This window comes from Lagopus leucura, unplaced genomic scaffold, assembly GCF_019238085.1.
Source record: "Lagopus leucura isolate 7727_CA_CO unplaced genomic scaffold, USGS_WTPT01 Super-Scaffold_100159, whole genome shotgun sequence".
Taxonomy (NCBI): domain Eukaryota; kingdom Metazoa; phylum Chordata; class Aves; order Galliformes; family Phasianidae; genus Lagopus; species Lagopus leucura.
In genome coordinates this window covers 11,240,873-11,259,532 of record NW_024962335.1, presented here as the reverse complement: position 1 = coordinate 11,259,532, position 18,660 = coordinate 11,240,873, and the positions used below count along the sequence as shown (strand labels likewise).

At 45.6% G+C, this 18,660-nt stretch overlaps 1 protein-coding gene across 1 annotated transcript; it reads right to left on the bottom strand.

The window, feature by feature from the left end:
* Positions 1-1,943: 1,943 nt before the first annotated feature.
* On the bottom strand, positions 1,944-17,577 carry NFAM1 (NFAT activating protein with ITAM motif 1). Its single transcript, XM_042889902.1, has 6 exons — positions 17,360-17,577; positions 14,928-15,266; positions 13,918-14,027; positions 11,267-11,365; positions 6,793-6,879; positions 1,944-3,943 (listed from the first exon to the last, which is right to left on the bottom strand). Exons 1-6 carry the CDS (start codon positions 17,412-17,414, stop codon positions 3,884-3,886), a joined length of 750 nt encoding a protein of 249 aa, XP_042745836.1. The 5' UTR covers positions 17,415-17,577; the 3' UTR covers positions 1,944-3,883.
* Positions 17,578-18,660: the final 1,083 nt, after the last annotated feature.

Below are 18,660 nucleotides of genomic sequence, written 5' to 3'. Positions count from 1 at the left end.
CAGGAGAGGGAGCAGAGAGGACCTAGGGCACCATCTGGTGGCTTCACTCACCGCCTTCCCTAAATCCCTGACGCAAGGTCACAGCCCTTGCATGGCTGAGGACTGGAGAAACACCAGACTTTGCCGAGAGACCACCCAGCAGGAAGATGGGACCCCTGCCCTTGGCCCTTTGGGTATTGCTGGGTGGGACAGGGGTCCAAGTAGAGCTGCAGCAGCCATTCCACTTGAGTAAGTAAGTAAGTAAGTCGGTAAGTAAGTAAAAAGATTCAGCCCAAGGTATGTCTTTAGACAGCTGTCATAGAAATGTTTAATGTCAATGATATTCCTGAGAAGGGAAAGGAAGATGATTGGAAGACAAAAGCAATGGAAAGCGAATACAATGGACAACACCTTGGTAATGCATTTTGTTTCAATCACCTATCACAACAAGCTCTTTGTTGTCTGCGGATAAAAGGCAAAACGTGGTTGGTATATTTCATGCCATAAAACAGCAGCCATGCAAGAGTTTGTTCTCTACCAAAAAGGATGAAAACAGCAAACCACTCATATGCACTCAGCTTTTTGCCTTCTGAAAGTAGGATTTGCTGGAAAGTGTTGTGAAGGGACTAGATGACCTCAGTGCCACCAACACCCCTTAGAGCAGTGCCAGCTGAGACAACACAGAGAGGATCATCACAGCGAGAGGTTGCATGTTAGGACCAAAAGCTCACTCTTGGTACAGAGGATAAAGGGCCCTGTGTCAATATGGCACCTCCTTTACAAGAAAACAGTGCATTTTCCACCTCGCACCACTGCTTATTTTGATAACGTCTCCACTTCCTGAAATCCTGTCAATACAAAGGGGTAATTTCTCTTAGCTTTCCCACCGCCTGGGAATCAAAGATTACAGCTCTGCAACCTGAGAGCATGTTCTGTGTGTAACAGCACCATGCTGGGGAAAGCGAGCAGAGCCATGGCCCTCAGGGACATCGTTTTCAAGAGGAATCCATTCTCAGCATTCAATTTAGGAATAACACAATGAGTCCGTCATCAAGTCTCACTCGTGTGGAGCAGGGGTAGATAATCCTTAACTTCTCTTCTTCTTCTTATGCTTCATTATTATTATTATTTGTATGGTCCCACACTTAAAAACAGTCTCTTTCTGCATCTATTCTCAGGGACCATACAGACAAGAGCAAACAACTGCCTTTTTTTTTTTTTTTTTTTCTTTTTCTGAGCAAACCTTTGCTGTAAAGAAACTGAATCAATATTATATAAATTATATTCACTGGTTTCTCCTACCTGCGCCAGAGGGCATTTCCTCATACCTCCTTGGAAAACTCTGTACCATTTAAAAACAACTCTTCTCTCACCATCTTCTACTTTACACCTTTCTCTCTCACGCTCTGGGTGGCTGCCCACAGTGCACAGCGCTGGAGAAGTGATACTAGCTTCAGGCTACGCAGCTTCCAAGCTTCCTTTTCTCAAGCAGCAGTCTTTTAGCCTCGCAGAACCAATCCCAAACCCATTGAAATCAACACAGCAACTCCTCCTGACTTTGACAGGCTCTGGCACGCAGCCCAAATCCCCAGACTTTCAGCGTTTCTTGGACATTTTTACTTTTTCACTTGATTGATCGGAACCGGTTGGGATTCGTTCAGTACTTGAGCACTGACTGTTCTAAAATAGCCTTTCTATTCCAAATATCATTCTTTTTCTTACGTTTCGTTTAAAACACCTTCTGCTACTTAATATATAGAATTGTTCAGACATAAATGTAAGGAACACTATTTAATAGAAAGGCAAAGCAAAACACTTCACTGCAAAGTGAGATCTTTGCCAGGAAATTTGCAGCACTATTATTTTTAGCATGTATAAAATTTAAAAAGCAAAACACACACACACACACACAACAACAAGCAGCATTATTTTGAAAGCTTACACTTTTCATCTCAACAACCAGCTCCTTTAGAATATTTTATTGCCACGCTACCATGCATTTATATTTCATCTCATCATTTCTTCAAATTTGTTAAGGAAAGGAAGCATTACACCCGCATGATTCCCTGTTTCTGTTTTTGTTTTGTTGTTGTTGTTTGTTTGTTTTTGTTGTTTTTTTTTTTTTTCCTGAGAAATGTTTTTATTCCAATTGCTATTTCTGGTCACATTAATAAATACTAAAACTGCTGAGTTCAAAAAATTATATTTCTAATTATTGTGTTCTCTTCACAACCGGCAGACAAGCCTAGTGAGACACACTGTCTATTTATTGCTCTTTCTGAAATGAATTCCTCAACACTGGGAAGAGAAAAAGCGTTTTCCTGTGGTTAAAGAAAGTCCAAATTGCATGTCTGAAATCTCTTCTAATAAAAAGAGCAAAGCAATAAGCGGATTATCTCTTTAAACATAGTATAGGAAGGTTGGAGGCCCTGGAGACATTTTCCATAGCCTCTATCTCTGATGCATAGCAACATTATCTTCAACTAGAGAGGGTCCTATGACCCTGGAGCTCCGTTTTAATTTGATCTTCTTCTTTAAAGAGGTTTCTATGATTCCTCTCAAGTTATGCTACATATTCTTATTTTGGGTTGGTTTTGTTTGGTTGTTATTTTGTTGTTGTTTTTTCAATCTGAGATAAAACGGCCCCAGCTTTTTGATCCACTGGCTTGATCGTGTTATATGGATATTAAATGTAACCTTTTCTCTACCAGAACTAGCATATGCATCAGCACTAAAGGTAGGCAAGTTCCAGCTGACAGGAGAGAGAAGCGCTTGGATAGAAAATTCACCTTGAGGGTCTCTCTCCTCACTCTGGTCATTCTAAGTTTGAGAACTCGTCCATCTGCCAAAATAATCTATGAGGGAAAACAAAGCAGAACAAAACTTCTATCTTTGTTGGGAAATAATGGCCGGCTGAAACAAAGGCAAACCTATGGATTTTGGTGAGGCAGAGATACCAAATCTCCTCCCGCAGAAATTCAAAATCCCAAACAGTAAGAATGCCCATTGCCAAAAAGAATAGCAAGCTGGGGAGATCAGCTTGAACTTCTCAGGCTGGGACGTAGCCCCAGAACTGTTTGGATTACGTCACCCAGCAAGGGAGTTTCTTCAGGTTCCCAGCTTTTCCTCTTCCTTGTTCTGGATGTTCCCACTGCCACTGGGACATCTTGGCAGGCAAGGATATTTTCTCTGTCTTCCTCAAATCCATTTTTATTTCTGTTCATGCATCCATCCCTCAGCCAATACTGCTGATATTGCTGAAGAGAAAGCATTTCTCCCAAGGCACTGATTTGAGTCAGTTGAGTATGGTCGCAGCAGGCATCTGTGACTACTTGATGGGATTAGCAGATTATGAGAAAGCATGTTTCGCTGTGGGGCTCCTGAGAAAGGAAAAATGGGCAGGTGGATGCTTGGATCTTCGTTAAACTATGCATGAAGGCCTGATGGCTGTGTCAGGAAAGCCATAGGCACAGGATCAGATGGACTGCTGCAGATCAGGATTCAAAGATCAAGCCAGCAAGCAGGGAGGTCTCTGGACTGTGATACCACCTCCAGAGGATCAAGATTCAAGTATTTCAGCCAGGCCAGGTGAGAGAAACCTGCACAGATCCCATCTGCACCATTTTTAAGATATGTGACTGCTCGACAAAAAACAGCTTTTCTTTTGCATCAAACAGCTTTGCTGCAAAATAGCTTTGCTGCATAAATACAGACTGAGCCCCCGTGGGATCTGAACAGATGTGTTCTGCTGCTAATGAAGTGCAGTCTGGAGGGAGCCCAAGGTTCATGAGTTCCCCATGGCTGTGCCCTGAAGTCACTGTGGGTCTTCACAGAGAACCGAAGGTGTAGAAAGCAGCTCTGTCGCGCAGGAAGACGTCTGATCCACACAGCGTCAGTTTTTCCCTTAGATATTCTCATACAGCGTATCACTGTATTCTTCTAGAGTTTCTTCCTTCTTAGGTGTCTGCAGAATGATGAAAAGGAGAAAAAAGAAATGGAGGAAAATTATTCAAAAGAAGATGAATTAATCCTTAATCAGCAGACACTGATGTTTGTTCTGTTAGAAATGGCTATAAGTGATCTGCTGAAACGGAAGCCGCTTTGCTGAGAAATGTTGCTCCAAAAGAGACGAACGTGACTAATCCAGCCCAAGGGATAAAGATGCCTCCTTTTCTTGTCACTCTTCACCCAAAAAGCCGTCAGACAAGTAGGGGAGGGAAAATTGGACTTGGTAAAAAAATAAATCACTTTGGATTCTGTGAAGGAGGAATTCCCTGACCTCCCCAATCCGGTTTCTTCAACAGTTGAGTCTATTCCTCACGACTGTTCCCTGTGTAGACAAGGCGCTGACAGACTGATATTTTAAGCGCCGCGTGGCACAGGCCTGCTGTAAGCAAGGTTATGCAGTGAGTAGCTGGAATGCCAGAGGCTGAATGGAGCCCTACCTACACTAGCTTCTTCACTGTTGCCACCACCAAAGGGAAATGTTCTACAGAATCTGAGTGCGGGCACCTCCATAGCAGGAACAGACACTAGAGGATTAACCCCTCACCACCCAGGCTGGCTGTCAGCACAATGCAACAGCTTGCAAATGCTCTTGCTTCAAGTGCTCTCTGCGCTGCTTCACTTGACATGCACCATCCTGCACCAAGGGCTGGCTGTGATCTCTGCAGTGAGTCTCAGACACAGTTCAGCAACCCAAGCTTCCTGCTCCAGCCCAAACCCACTGACCCACAAGGTTTGCTCTTACAAAAACACCCTATTAGGTTCTGACGTGGCCAGCTAGAGGATGAACATCCCAGGTGGCCAGAGACCAGGATGATGGAGCGGGAAGCTGATCAAGAGGTTTTGTCACTGCAGTGAGAAGTATAGTCAAATTCACCTGTGCAGAGAAGGCCGTATCCCTTTGAGGGGAACCCAACTCATTCCTGGCTTTTGTGAAACAACCTCAGAGATTAATACAATTCTCCCACTTTTCCATTTTAAATCATTGCTCACTGCGCAGAGAGCCCAAGGCCTTGGCATTCTCTTCCAGTCCTCACAGTTGCTCCTACTGCAGAAGCTCCTTTCCACTCTCCACACTTGGAGAGGATAAGCAGAACCCTGAGGTGGGACAGAGCAGAGGAGGTGATGGAGCTCTGCCACTCACACTTCCCTGTTTCTGACCAGCATGAAGACTGAACACACTCAGAAGTGTGTCTGCGCATGACAGTGAGAGCTCATCCCATCACCTCTTTTTGCTCTCTTCTCCTTTGTTTCTCCCACCTCTTTTTCGATCTTTACCTCTCCCCCGCTGAGACCACAAGAGCCAGACCCACTTGCACACAGATACTCCTTTGCTCTTGCTTCGTTGCTTTGTTCCCGCTGTTTTACAAGTCTGCTGGCCCCTAAAGCACTTCAGTGGTGTGGGCCACACACAGGTGATTCAGCACAGCCCAAACAACTCCATGGTAGGAAAAAAGACGTACTGCATCTCCTCATTCAGACCAAATCATTTAGAAGGAGGCAGCTGATAAAGGTATACAGATGAATAAATAGGACAGAGAAGAGGAATCTGGACTGACTGATCTTCCTACCCAATTAGTTCAAAATGCAAGAACACAAGAACAGGAATGCTGTCTCTTCCAGCACGTAAGATGCACTGTGGTAGAAGACAGCTTATATAAAAGAACCTATTCTTCCCTTCAGTAATCAATTGCAGTAATCAGATACCTGCCACTGCCTCTGCTACAACCGCTTTAAAACCACAGCACTAACTGCAGGATGCCACCGGTGCTGGAAGGAGAGCACATGCAGCTAGCTCTGACATGGAAGAAGGCACTTGGTTCTATACCACTGGATTTGTGACAGTGCTTCAGACACTGGACAATACTGTCCTTCCTTCATGAAACAGAGGGATGGTTCCAGCTGAAGCTGGCTGCAGGCACCAACTGCATAGTTAACCTGGAGAATGCTCTGCAGCAGGACATCAGAGGGAGAAGCAGGAGACATTTTTCAGAAAAATTTTCCAGTGTTAGAAGAGTGAATCTACTTTTTAAGTAGATAAGAGTTCTGGAGGGGAAATGAACAACAAAGATCTGAGGGCAGGAAGGAAGCGTTCCCTGGGGTTTTGTCCCTAGAAACATCTGATACTTGTGCTAAGGGCAGGGTGCAGGGCTGTGTGGGCCTCCAGTCTACACCATATGGCCCCCACAATTGATCCATGCCTGCATATTCCAAGCTACTTTCATTATGAGTGGATTCAGTTCCCTGTCTCTAACTCGTAACTCTCAGCCGAGCAAGAAGATCCAAGACGTAGCCACACTGCCTTTTCCTGCCTCTGTTCAGGCCATTTTACCTTCTTTTACCAGGTGCTTAATCTCGCAGGTGCTTAATGCCAGCCAGAGTAAAACTGTGTCCCGAGTCTGCCCCTAATGCACAGATTCTTCTGTGATGGAGGACTTCTTGGCTGCCTAAACAATCTGGAGAAGGTAATAGTGGAGGGCAGCATCTGGCCAACTCTCCATGAATATCTGGGCCATTTAGAGGGAGTAATGCCAAACTTCTCAACACCTTTCAGCAAAGTATCTGCATAAAGCCAGGACTGCCAGAATCAGTAACACTGAAGGAGCAGGGGGTTCTGTCAGGAGCAGGAACATACACTACATGTGCAGCCCAGCTGGCGAGTGGATGTCACGTCCCATTTTCCTCTTTCAGTGGGGCTGGAAGTGGGGAAATAGCAGACACGTTTACTACCTGCCAGGGCCGTGGTGCCTCTGAGCTTTCCAGTTTCTAAGGGAATTCTCTAAGAACGAACACAGCCCCAGTCTTTACCTTGCTTGGAAGACTTTTTCTGTGTTCTGGGATCTTTGTGTTGTTCTCGAGGACAGAGTAGACCTCAACTTGCTGCGAATCCAGGCACTGGAAGAAAGAAGAGGGTAGGGTTCAAATTAAATGCTTAGGTTTAAGCACACCTGATTCCTCATCTTATGCCTGCTGTTTCTGACCTACAAAATTCTGAAGTTCCTGTCTTGCACAGAAATAAAATAATTTTTTGTCCTAAAACTTCTACAGTGCAGTTTCATCACCTTTCTTTTTCAGGCTGATAGACACAGGTTATGACATTACCTATCCAATGTAAGGCAGAAGAGAACAATGCCAATGTCCCTGCTTCCCTCCAAATCGTCACAGAATGCATAAGAAAGACCTCTCTGTCTGTGGTGCACAAAGGGAACCACAGGTAACAGGCAGCAAGCTGCATCTCTCAAGACTGTTTGGGTGCCTAACAGCCAGAGGTTCTTGCTCTTGGTTGTTCTGGGCACACAATGACAAGAAGGGAGTTTAGTCTGGGGTCCTGAAAAACAGGGCTGTTGAAAACAGGAAATCCTACAATAGGCACAATTTCTGTTTATTGCCTGGTATTTATTTTTTTTTTCCAAGCTAGAACTGTCTTTTCTTCTTAAAGAATAATAATAATAAAAAAAATCAATACACTTGCAGGCCCACAGATATATCTGCGGTCCCACATGGATACAGAGAAACACACACACGTTCTACATGTGTATGCACCCGTTGGTCCCCCAGGTAATCATGTCACAAGAGATGCGTGTCAGTTTGAGTGATGTTCCAGATCTGCCTGAAGGATCAAACATAACAATCAGGAGGACTTTTCCATGTGTGTTTCAAGGATGACAGCAGGTTGCCAAGGTGGCTGTTTCTCTGGCAACAGTAAGATGGGAGGAGCTCAGCCGTAAGAGGGGCAGATGGTATTAGTGGAGAGACTGTGGAGGGAGCAAGGCGCCCTGCAATACAGCAAAGGGGACCAGCAAAATACAGGGGGTTTCTCCTGGCACTGCCAGTCATCTGACCCCCATCGTTTCATTGGGAGTTCAGCATCTTTCTGGATCATGGCCAGCAGGACTGTGGTTAGAATCATAGAATCATAGAATCACCAAGGTTGGAAAAGACCTAAAAGATCATCCAGTCCAACCGTTCACCTATTCCCAATAGCTCCCACTAAACCATGTCCCTCAACACAACATCCAGCCTTTCCTTGAACACCCCCAACAAGAACAGGACAAGATGATAGCGGGACAGCATTTGGAAATGGGGCTGGGAGCAAGCCCCCATCAGGAAGGGCCACAGTGAAAGAAACTCCATGTGGCTCTCCCGTTTCCACTCCTCCTCCTCTGTAAGAAGTCAAAGTACTTCACTTGTCCATGTCTCTCCCAAGATCCCACTTGCCTGGAGCACACATTCCCAACTACTTCAGTGTGCACAAGCGTGCACAGAAAATCTCATTTCCCTTTCCTCATTTTCAATTCTCTTTGTGATGCTTGCAGTGAGGACCTTGTCCTGTGTGCAGTGCTCCCAACAGCCTGGCTCTGCATCCCATTGACATGACAGGCAGCCTTTTTCATTGCTCTAGTCCAAAGCCATTCACGAGCTAGACGTATCCTTTTAGTGCTTAAACCCCCAAAGAGATTCCCTCTTTTTTCAAGCCCTCCTTCCCTCGGAGGCTCCTGACAGTGCTTTGCTGACCAGTTGGAAGGCTAGTGTCTTCAACTGCCATTTGCAAATCAATTACTTGTACATGGTCACTGAGCACCTGCTACAGTCACAGCAGTAGCACGCAGGCCTCTCCTCCCTGCTGGCAGATGCCTTCTCAAAAAGCTCCTGTGCTCTGGAACTCGCCTGCGCTGCAGGAGCTCTGTTTGCTGCTGAAAGAAAAAGCTTGTTTGAAGTGTAAAGCAGGCGAAGCGAGGCCCTTGGATTGTTATTTCCAAGCTGCTCATTAACTAGGCAGCTAAGCTGGAAGATGGAGAGAAATACAGGTTTTGGTCTGGGTGATGCGATGAACTCCTCTGGGGCCACAGGAGAGTGAAGAGGCCTTGCAGTGCTTACAGTGTAGTGGAACAAAGCAGGTGTCCAGCTGTCCCCACTACAGGGACTTAGTACAATCTCAAGCTGCATTTCACTGCATACACTCTCCCTTGGGAACCATAAGGTGTCACCTGGAATAGATGGTGGGGAGAGCATTTGCTCCTAGCGACGTGCAGCAGAATGGTTTTGCAGAAGGTGTGCTGGGAGCCTTTCTGTGCCAGGGGCAAGCCTTGCTGCCAGGGAAGATAGCACAGACCATTTAACAAGCCGCACCAGCCAGTTCCAAGTCCTTGCCTGTATGTCCAGTCCTGCTGTCTGTTGTGTCTGCTCCAAGCTCCAGGCCCACTAGAACACTGTGGCTCCCTAACTTTTTTCCAGACTTGAACCTTCTGCTTTCCCTCACAGACAGCATATCTGGCACATGCTGGCCTCCTGTCCCTTCACCTAATCTCTGATCTCCCTCTTTATCTCATCAGTAGAAGTGACTTTCCAGTCAACCATACCATTTCCTTGCCTTAGCTTCCCCCAGAGTTGACCACAGATAGAAATCTATCCCTCCCTTCCCCAGGAATTAAGCGCTGTGTGTTCAGCAACCTGGTTAAGCACCAACAGGATTTCACAGAGCATGTTCTCCATCCCAGGGCTCACCATCTCCTCCCAATTATCTTTCCCATAACATCTCAGAGCCCTGCTCTCACCGTGCGCTGCGTCTGCTGCGGGAGTTGCTGCCTCATGCCTGAACGAGTCACAGCATCTGCTCTGTGGGGCAGGCTCACACCCCATGGCATACATGACATGATTTGAGGCTGCCTGCAGCTCTGCCAAAGAGGGCTGAGCTGCCTGCCCTACACACTGGGCTGGCTGCAAGCCCTGCACAGCTGGCGTGCGGCTAATGGGCTATGGGGGAAGGCTGGATGGGCCAGGTCCATAGGGCTCCTGGAAGCACAGGAGCCCAGCCAGCTACTGGGACTGCCTGTGCCTAAGGCTGGCTCTGCTGGCTTGCTGCATTAGCCTTAGTGGGGCCTCCTGAACAGAACAACATGATGAAACATGTAATTAAGATGGAGCTAAGGATGCATGACGAGGCCGACTGAGCGAGAAATGGATTTGAATTTTTTTTTGTCTCCTTGCAGAAATCATCCACTTCAGCAGGAAGCTACCCGTTTGGATTTTTAAAAGACAGAATTAAAAAGAAATTACTTGATACAAATGAAAAGGTTTATAACCTGCAACATCCTTTACCAAAAGCATTTCTTTTTACCCAGAATAAACATATCACATACCATGTACAGTGCTTTCTTTTAAACCTCCATTCCAGAAACTGAAGGGCCACAAAGCAGTGCCCCCCACTCAGTGAAGTGTGAACAAGAAGGGGGCAGGCCTGCCCTTGCTTTCACATCTGCCCCCTATCAGATTTCCATGCCTCTTTGGCAGGGCTTTGCTCTTCTCCGCAGTACATTCTCCAGAGCTCTGCTTTGTTTAGTTTAAATGATTCATGCAGCTGAGGTTTTCCTTGGAGAGACTTTTCCAGCCCTTACAGACCTCACAGTCAGAAAGGTTTCCTAATATTCAGGCAACATCCTTCTGTACTCACTTTCATTTCATTCCTCCTCATTTGTCCCACAGACCATGTGGAAAAAAAATAAATGAAATAAATCATTCCCTTCTTAGCAAAGCAAAGCATGGGAGTTAAAGGAAAAAAAAAAAAAAAAGGAATTCATTTTAAATGAAACTGGATGGGCTGCAAATGTGATTAGGAGTCATGGTTTCTTGAGGTAGTCAAGGTCTGGGCTTGACGTTTCAGGAGAGCCACTCCAATCCTATTACCTATGACACTGCCACTACTGGGCTCATAGAGGGGCAGCAGTCAGTGTTCTCCATTCTGGAGAATGGAGAAAGGAGAGTGGCTGCATTTTATGCAGTTGAAAAGGGGAAAAAAAAGGGGAAATGCTCCAAAAAAATCTCCTTTCTTCCTGTCCTTTTCCCCAGGCTGCTAGTCAGACAGCTCAGGACTGCAGTGGTCCATGCCACTCACACCAGCAAAGCCTCTAAAAAGTTGTTGGTGGGAGTGTTTCTCTCTGTGTCACCGAGTCATCACTGTCCACCTGAGAAAAGCATGTCACTGAGACACTTTGCAGTACAAGTGAGGCTGAGGTCCAGTTTTCCCTTCTGACTTCTGGAGGCCCTTCCACCTCCAGCGCCAGGAGCTCTCCATGGCCCCATGCTTGCTGCTCAGTCATGTGCTGCTGGCGGAGGGAAGGGTGCTGCCGACCAGCACAGGGCATGGCGCAAGGCTTTGGCACTGGGAACAGGATGGAGACGTGCACAGCCCTGAGAGGAGCTGGCCAGGGCAGAGCACAGAAATGGGGCTGCCAGGTATATAGCTATCACTGCTGCTGAGATGGAGGGTGATTCTGATACTCACGTCATAAACAGGAGAAGATGGTGGTGGGCTTGCTGAAGGAGGCTGAGTTTCTGTCTGCTGTCTCCTGATATTTAGTTGGTTCTTTTTAGGACACAGTATCTGCTCAGGACAAAACACAGAATTACACATTTGGAAAAAATATCATTTCCTCAAGGATGAAATGAATGCCAGTGTCACATCAGAGCCAGCTGCCTACACACCCTCCGAGTACTCGCACAGTATAGAATGATGGCATTCTGCACAACACAGGCCAGTCACTTTTCTCACCACTGAGCGAAAGGAAGGAGTCTGACAACTGCCACTGAAGCACTGAAAAGCAAAACTGGGCTCTGTCTGTATATAGAAATCAGCTCTACCACTGACAGCAGGATGGAGGGAATAGGTATTTAACAGCACATGACAATGCTGAAGGATGGGGAATAAAGCAGAGCCCTGTTCAAAGTGCAAGAGGAATTTCAGAGAGGCAGATTGCAGTGATTTTTGTGAGGATTTGGCTGGGAAGATGTAGCTAATACACAGAGTCTAAAGAAAAGCACCAGACAGGCATTAATGATGACATATGGTCATTGATACACTAACAGGCAGGTCCAGCACGGAGTTATGGAGTTGAAGGAAGAAAGTCTTTTCCTCTGAATTGTTTCTCGCGTCGGATGGCTTCTCCTTGAATATGCTTCATTCATGCACAGGTAAGGGTTAGCACTGCTCAGCAAGCAAAAGAAAGAGGCAGAGAAGGCAGAAAGCTTTGCTAAGTATCTCTGTTTTAATTCAGAAAGAAGTGGGATGATTATATTCACATCACATGAAAACAATGAACTGCTTTCCAGTCCATTAGTAACTAAGGAGGATGCTAAATAGCTTCTCTTAAAGATAAACATTTTTAAACCAGCAGGTCTGAGCAAGCTGTGGTGAGAAATATGGTCTGTGTTCAGCAGGAGGGCAAATGTAATGACTGCATGATCTCTTCAGGCCCCAAGGAGAGCCTGTAGGTCTGAGACTTGCTGGCCTGCCTCAAAGTCTAGAGGGGCCAACTGGCAAGCTGTGAGAGTGCCTCCCTCCTATCCCCATGGAGATGCTGTCTAGGCAGGCAGAGCTGGGGGTTCATCTCCAGCCTAGTCACTCTGTCTCTAACTCCTTCCCCTTCCACCTGCCTGCCTGCAAGGTAAATCTCACGAGATTTGCAGGTCTGCCAACTGCTACCACTCTGTGTTCAATCTCACTATCTCTGAATGTGCATGCTGAAGCCTGATGCTCCTTGGAGCCAAAGGTCTGCATCAGCAACGTAGCTTTCACATAAAAACCATGTGCACAGACTGCTGCTGTAATGGCAGAGGGCAGCTTGACAGAGTAAATATGGGTGGATACAATACCTAAAAAAACATCATTCCCCAAATTCAGTTCTAAAATACATCAAGTCTATTCAAGCCAGCTTTAAGATATCCAAAAGATTGCAAAGGAACATCTGAGGGTAGCAGTAATAGAACAGTAGATTTCTCCTGGCCAACAGAGATTCCAGTATTAAAACTTCAAAGTTTATTCCACAGGGCTCCTGACTCATTTAGACCTTTCAGTCCTACTTTCAGCTCTTCTTCTCCTGCTCTGCACCTCTTTTATTCCCCACTTGTGGTTTCTCCTTTACCCTCTGTTCTTTCTCACCCAGATGGTTCAAGCCTATGCTACTGGCCTTCTCAACCAAAGGTCCCTGTGAGCCCAGTCTTAATACCCTCCTCCAGGCTCTAGTGCTTTCTCACTCTGGCTCCCAGTCCCAATTTCCCTCCCAAGTCCCTTCATTTCAGCCTCACAGAACCGCTGACATTGGAAGATGCCTCTGGAGTTTGTCTAGTGCAATCTGCAGCCTGCTCAGGGTCAACTTAGGCAGGCTGCTCAGAATTTTGTCTCACTCTTTTTTCCCAGTCAGCTGTGACCTCTACACAGGCTTCCTTGAGATCTTACCATGACCTTCCCCTTTAACACTGTCTCCTAATGTTTGCTCTGCCAAGCATATGCTCGATATTTTGGTCCTCATCCCCTCCACACTGCAGACTGTTGTTTTCTAAAGTACCCAACCTATGGCTCAGGAATGCAGTTGAAGTTTCCTTTCATCAGGTCATGCCTTTGCAACAGAGTAGGCCCCATCTTGAAAAAGGATTAGAAACAGGGAAAGCCCTGCTCTCCTTCCACTACTGGGACTGCAACAGACACACAGGACATGCTGTGTGGAAGGACAGCCTTGCACAGGATCCCTTCAACAACTGAGCTGCTAAATTGACAAGAGCCACAAACTAAGCATGCAGAAACTGCAATTTTCCAAGGACCCATCACAAGGCTACATCTGCTTGAATATTCTCAGGGCCAGCACACTGCTGGTGTGACTGCCCACCCCATCTCTGATCCTTGCTCTAAAGCAGAGCATGCCAAAGTCAAAATGGTTATTAGAATTTATTTAATGGACAAATCAATGACTCGCTTTATCTTTTCTGTAATCTTTTTTCTCAGAATGACTGAACTTAGAAAAAGAAAATAAACCTGAGGCAGACACTCAGCATGGAAAATTTCAGCACGGGGAGTTCCAATCCAGCCAAGTTAGAAGCAAGTGAAATAAATTCCTAGAATGGGCCGTGTCAGGTATTGGTTTTTATTTGGTAATAACTTGCCTTTCTTTTCCACACTAGCAGAGCTGTTGCGGTGATGCTCAGTGCAGCCAGAAGAGTGGTAAAGGTAATGAGAATTTCTCGCCCATGAGAGGTCTGTGCATATCCTGTACCTGTGGGAAAGAAGGCAAAAGATTCGTCCTGTGAGCAGAAATTATGTTTTTTGTGTTCTTAACAGATTAGAGGGAGGTGACATACATATGGCAGCCAAAAAGGCTGGTAGGTAGTTAGAGGTTGGGAAAGGTCTTGAGTGATGGGGGAGAAAGGCAGATAGTGGAAAGCACGCAGGCTACATGAAAGAGCGGAGTGGGTACTGCAAACATCCCCTGACCGGCGCAGCAAAGGGATTTTTCGTCGTGGCTCTTCACATTTACCCTAAGCAATTCTTCATATCCAGCATTCAGTAATGCAAATCCAGCCAATCAGCAGCATGCACTTTCTGACCACATTTCTAAAGCATTTGCTCTTATCTTTCTCCGAAGGTCTCCCTTGTTTTCCAGTCTGTGCATCAGTGGAACGACTGAAACCTTGTAACCACGTGGAAAAAGGGGAGGGATTAGGGTGAGCCCCTAGACTGACTGTGAGCCCCCAACAGTCAGCACCTACCCTCTACATCCGATTACAGTGAGCACCATAACCACTGACCTCATTTTCACCCATCTCTGTCACTCTGATAAAGGCCAAACCATGCTGTGTCCTGGACACTGACACTAAAAACACCCTACCTGGTCCCTGTTTAGAGCTTGATTTTAAGGCTGGTGCTCCCAAGTGCCTGTGGAGGGTAGGTAAAAATTACTGCTTATTCACGTTACCACCTGTGACTTGGGAACAATGGCACAGGTAACCTGTGTAAAACACATTCAGCTGGCATTAAATATTGGGTATTAAGCATTACTCCTATCTGACTTTATAGCTTGCTCGGGTAGAGGAAGATAAGAGTACAGATCATATTTTCATAGTAAAATCCAGCTGATCTTTAACTGTACACCCTTCCTTTCTGGTTGTTCACTTACCTCTAACAAGGACAAACACTCCCTTTCCCTTTATCTGGATGTCATTCCATTGGACTTTGCAGTAGTATGTGCCAGTAGAAGAGGTGCTTTCAAGTGGCTTTGTTTCGTGATTGTAAGATTTGATGGCAGTCCTATTCTCTTTTCCAGGAGGGATATCTACTTGTTCTTTCTTATTATAGATGGATACTTCCTGGTCCCATGCATTAATCCAGTAATAGAAGATTGTAAATCTGGTGTATTTCAGTGTGTACGGGAAGATGACTTCACAGGGGATGGATACTTTTTCCTTAAGCAGTGCAACCCGGATTAGAGGTTTCTGCTGTACGCTGACATCTCCTCCTGCAAGGGTGATAATTGTTAGCAGTCATCTATAAGTCAGGAGAAAATTGCTGCCCCAAAGACATGATCACATGGTGAAAATAAATGTACGCCGAGAAGCATGTCTAGAGCAAGCAGTGTTGGCCCTTGTCAGAAACTGAGTGATGCAGAGCACGTGCCCCTTGTGATCTGCCACATCTCTTAGGTAATTGCTGTGTGATTTGAGATAGCCTGTTGCAATCACAGGCTTCCCCTTTTCCCTTGTGAGCTCCTCTGCACAACGCCAGCGTACAGAAAGACAGGAAATGAAGCAGGAAGTGAACTGATTTTGCACTGGTGTGAGACTACTTACAAATTATGAAAAAGGAAAGCAATTTTCCATGACAAACACTAGCTGGATGTGTTCTGTAACTCCTGAGTTACAATGCTCTGCTCAGGTGCGTACACCCGCACGTGACCACTCTACACCAGCAAGAAGGTGCTGTGTGCAAGCAGGTGCATCTGAGGAACAGTGCGTCTCTGAAACATGAGTGAGGAAGGAAATTGCATATTGTGCACGGGGCCCAGCGCCGGGGCCATGAGAAATAAGGCACAGCTTCGTCACTCCCAACTTCTGCTGCTGTAAATGGGCAGCAAAGCACAGGAGTGGTTGCTAGATGCAGGAACTATTTGCGGAAGAATGCAGATCTTAAATATCTACATGTGACAGTGTCTCAAGCAGAGATGGGAGATCATGCCCTTCATGCGCTTCCTCCTTACTTGGGCCTGTTGAAAGTAATCTGTCACTGCAACTCAGTAGGCAATGGTGCCAGGGAGTTACAAGAGAGGATGAATAAGCACAAATGGGGAACCACAACAAAGTTTGCTCTCTATTTCATAAAATAAAAGGAAAAAAAAGCCAAGAGTGAATCTAATAAAGAGCCTGGGATACAAGATCACTTGGCATCCCAGTCAAATCTGGGTTTAACATCAGACTCTAGATCTATTTATTTGGTAGCTGATAGAATACCACAAATAAGCCCTTTAAGAGGAGGCCTGTGCAAAGCACTGTTGGACTTAAAAAAGGGAAGGGAACTGGAAACTTGCATTCAAGTTTTGTCACCAAATGATGGAGTCGGGATTCTTTCACTGACGTGAAAATAAAAGGAGAAAAATATAGAGAGGTAAAGTAGAGCTTTTCCATTCGTGGTTTTGATGGCACTCTCTGGGGTTCAGCATCTATAATAGGATCATAACAAGGCATTAGGCATTAGACATGGTCCCAGAACACAGCCAGACTTGCTTTCCTGTCATCATGCAGTAATGCTGCATCGGAACAGCAGTATCCATCTCTGTGTGAAGGGACCCAGCGCTGGAAGAGGCAACCCTGACAATGCTACAGAATGCAGACCACTAAGGAGAATTGAGGGGTGGAATGACAGAAGGAGGGCACAACCACTGTCCAGAAAAGACTTCAGGGAAGTAACATCAGTTAAGGAAAATCCTCTACAGATGACATAGCCAAGTACAATAGCCCAAGAGTAAGGAAGAGCTTAGGTTACATCATTAGAAAAGGGTTCTTGGCTGTAAAAGCAACTAGGATACAATGAAATCCTAAGGGACTTGGTCTTTGTGAGTGCACAGTCCTGTGTGCACTAGATATAATGTCATGGAAAGGAGGCAACAGAAAATCCTGCAGCCACAGTGGGAGTGATAACCTGAATAGTCTCTTCTGGGCCTTATTTTCTAAAATAAATCACCATCCTTCTTGCCATCTCTACCAGCAGAACACACATGAATGCAGTTTTTATACAGGGCATTGTAAAGCATCGCTGTAAAAAAGCAGAGGAGAGATCCATCTTCTTACAGTATCCCAGGAGCCATTAGTTTGAGAAGAACATGCCAGGGAAAAAGCCAAACCATTTTATTTAGGTTATATAACCCTTCTCCCATGTTCCCCCTTTCTTAAGGATTCTCTCTCTGAGCTTTGAAATGCTTAAAAGACAGAAATAGCAGCAGTGTGCAAATTCCTAGAGGGAAGCTCTGGAAATTAGCAGAAGATAGCAGCTGGAAATGCTCTAATATGAACAAACGTGAGAGTAAACAGAAGGGGAAAAAAAAAACAACTTTTTTACCTCCGTAGTGAAGCAACCAAAGAAACAGGAAGATGACTTTTAGATTAGAGCCCATGGTAAGGTCAAAAGGCTGTAAGAAAGCAACCAGAGATGAAGATCCAGAAGGCAAAAAGAAATTGTTTTTCACGAGGTCTTCCTGCGTCTGAAAGGCCGTTTGATCCCCTCCCGTTTGTGCAGGGACAGGCGGGACAGACACACACTGCTTTTGGCAAGCTGTTCCTGGCAGATGCAACCTCTTCTGCTTTTCTGTCAGACTCCTCCCTGCACTGTGGTTCGTTTCTCTGCACTATTATCACGGTGTTATATCTATCCACAGGTGTCAAAAGATTAGGCTGTAAGCTCTTTAACGCACAGAGCTTTGTCTTCCAATGACCAGAAAACATCACACGCATTTAAAGCAAACTTTGTCACCTTCTGTAGTGACCAAAGCCCCAGGTTGGAATACAGAGAAAAACATGCTTTGACTGACGCAGCTTGAGGTCATTTGAGGTAAACGTAGTCAAATTCATTGAACAAGTCAACTGATTCTAGAGCAATGGACAAGCTTAAAAGTGGCACATCAGGGTTTTTACCATAATTTTATAGGAATTTGTTCATACATTTGTTTTGGAACAGCTATCCCTGACTACTTCACTGCACTGACTATCCAGATTTCTTAATAAGGGCACTTCAAATTCTCTTACTCAAGTGGCTGCCATGCAGTGCCACAGCGCGTGGGTTCACAGCAGAGGAGCACTATCAAACTAATTCTTTACACGACCACTTCAGCATGAGATCACCTGTTTAGCCTTCAAAATGGAAAACAAATACCTGCATCAGCACAGAAAAACAGCCCTGCTGTCCTCCTTGCTGCCCAAATACTTCCCTCCACAGGTTAGGTTACTTCAGAGAAAGGCACTTGCATTGCAGAAGTGAGAACAACCAGACAGTGCATTCATCTGTAACAGCTGTGATGTTTCAGATTCACACGATGCTGGCTCTGAATTGGCTTCGCACTGCAGGCAAACCTTAAAAAAAAATCTATTGTAGGGAAATGTAAAGAGAACCCTTTGAAGAAGAAAACCCTCTCTTTGTGGGAGGATCCTGCCACCTACACTCACGAAGAGCCTTTGATTTCAACGAAAGCTTGTTTTTAGCTAAAACATCTGCAGTGCAACAGCTGAGCAGTGTCTGACTCAAAAAACCCTGATGTCTGAGAGGTCTTTGCTTCTCTCTAGAGAAGTCCTTTTAGACTTCTTGAGAGACATTTGCACTGACCACAAGAAACCACTTTGCTGCAACTTCAAGGGCTCCCACTCACA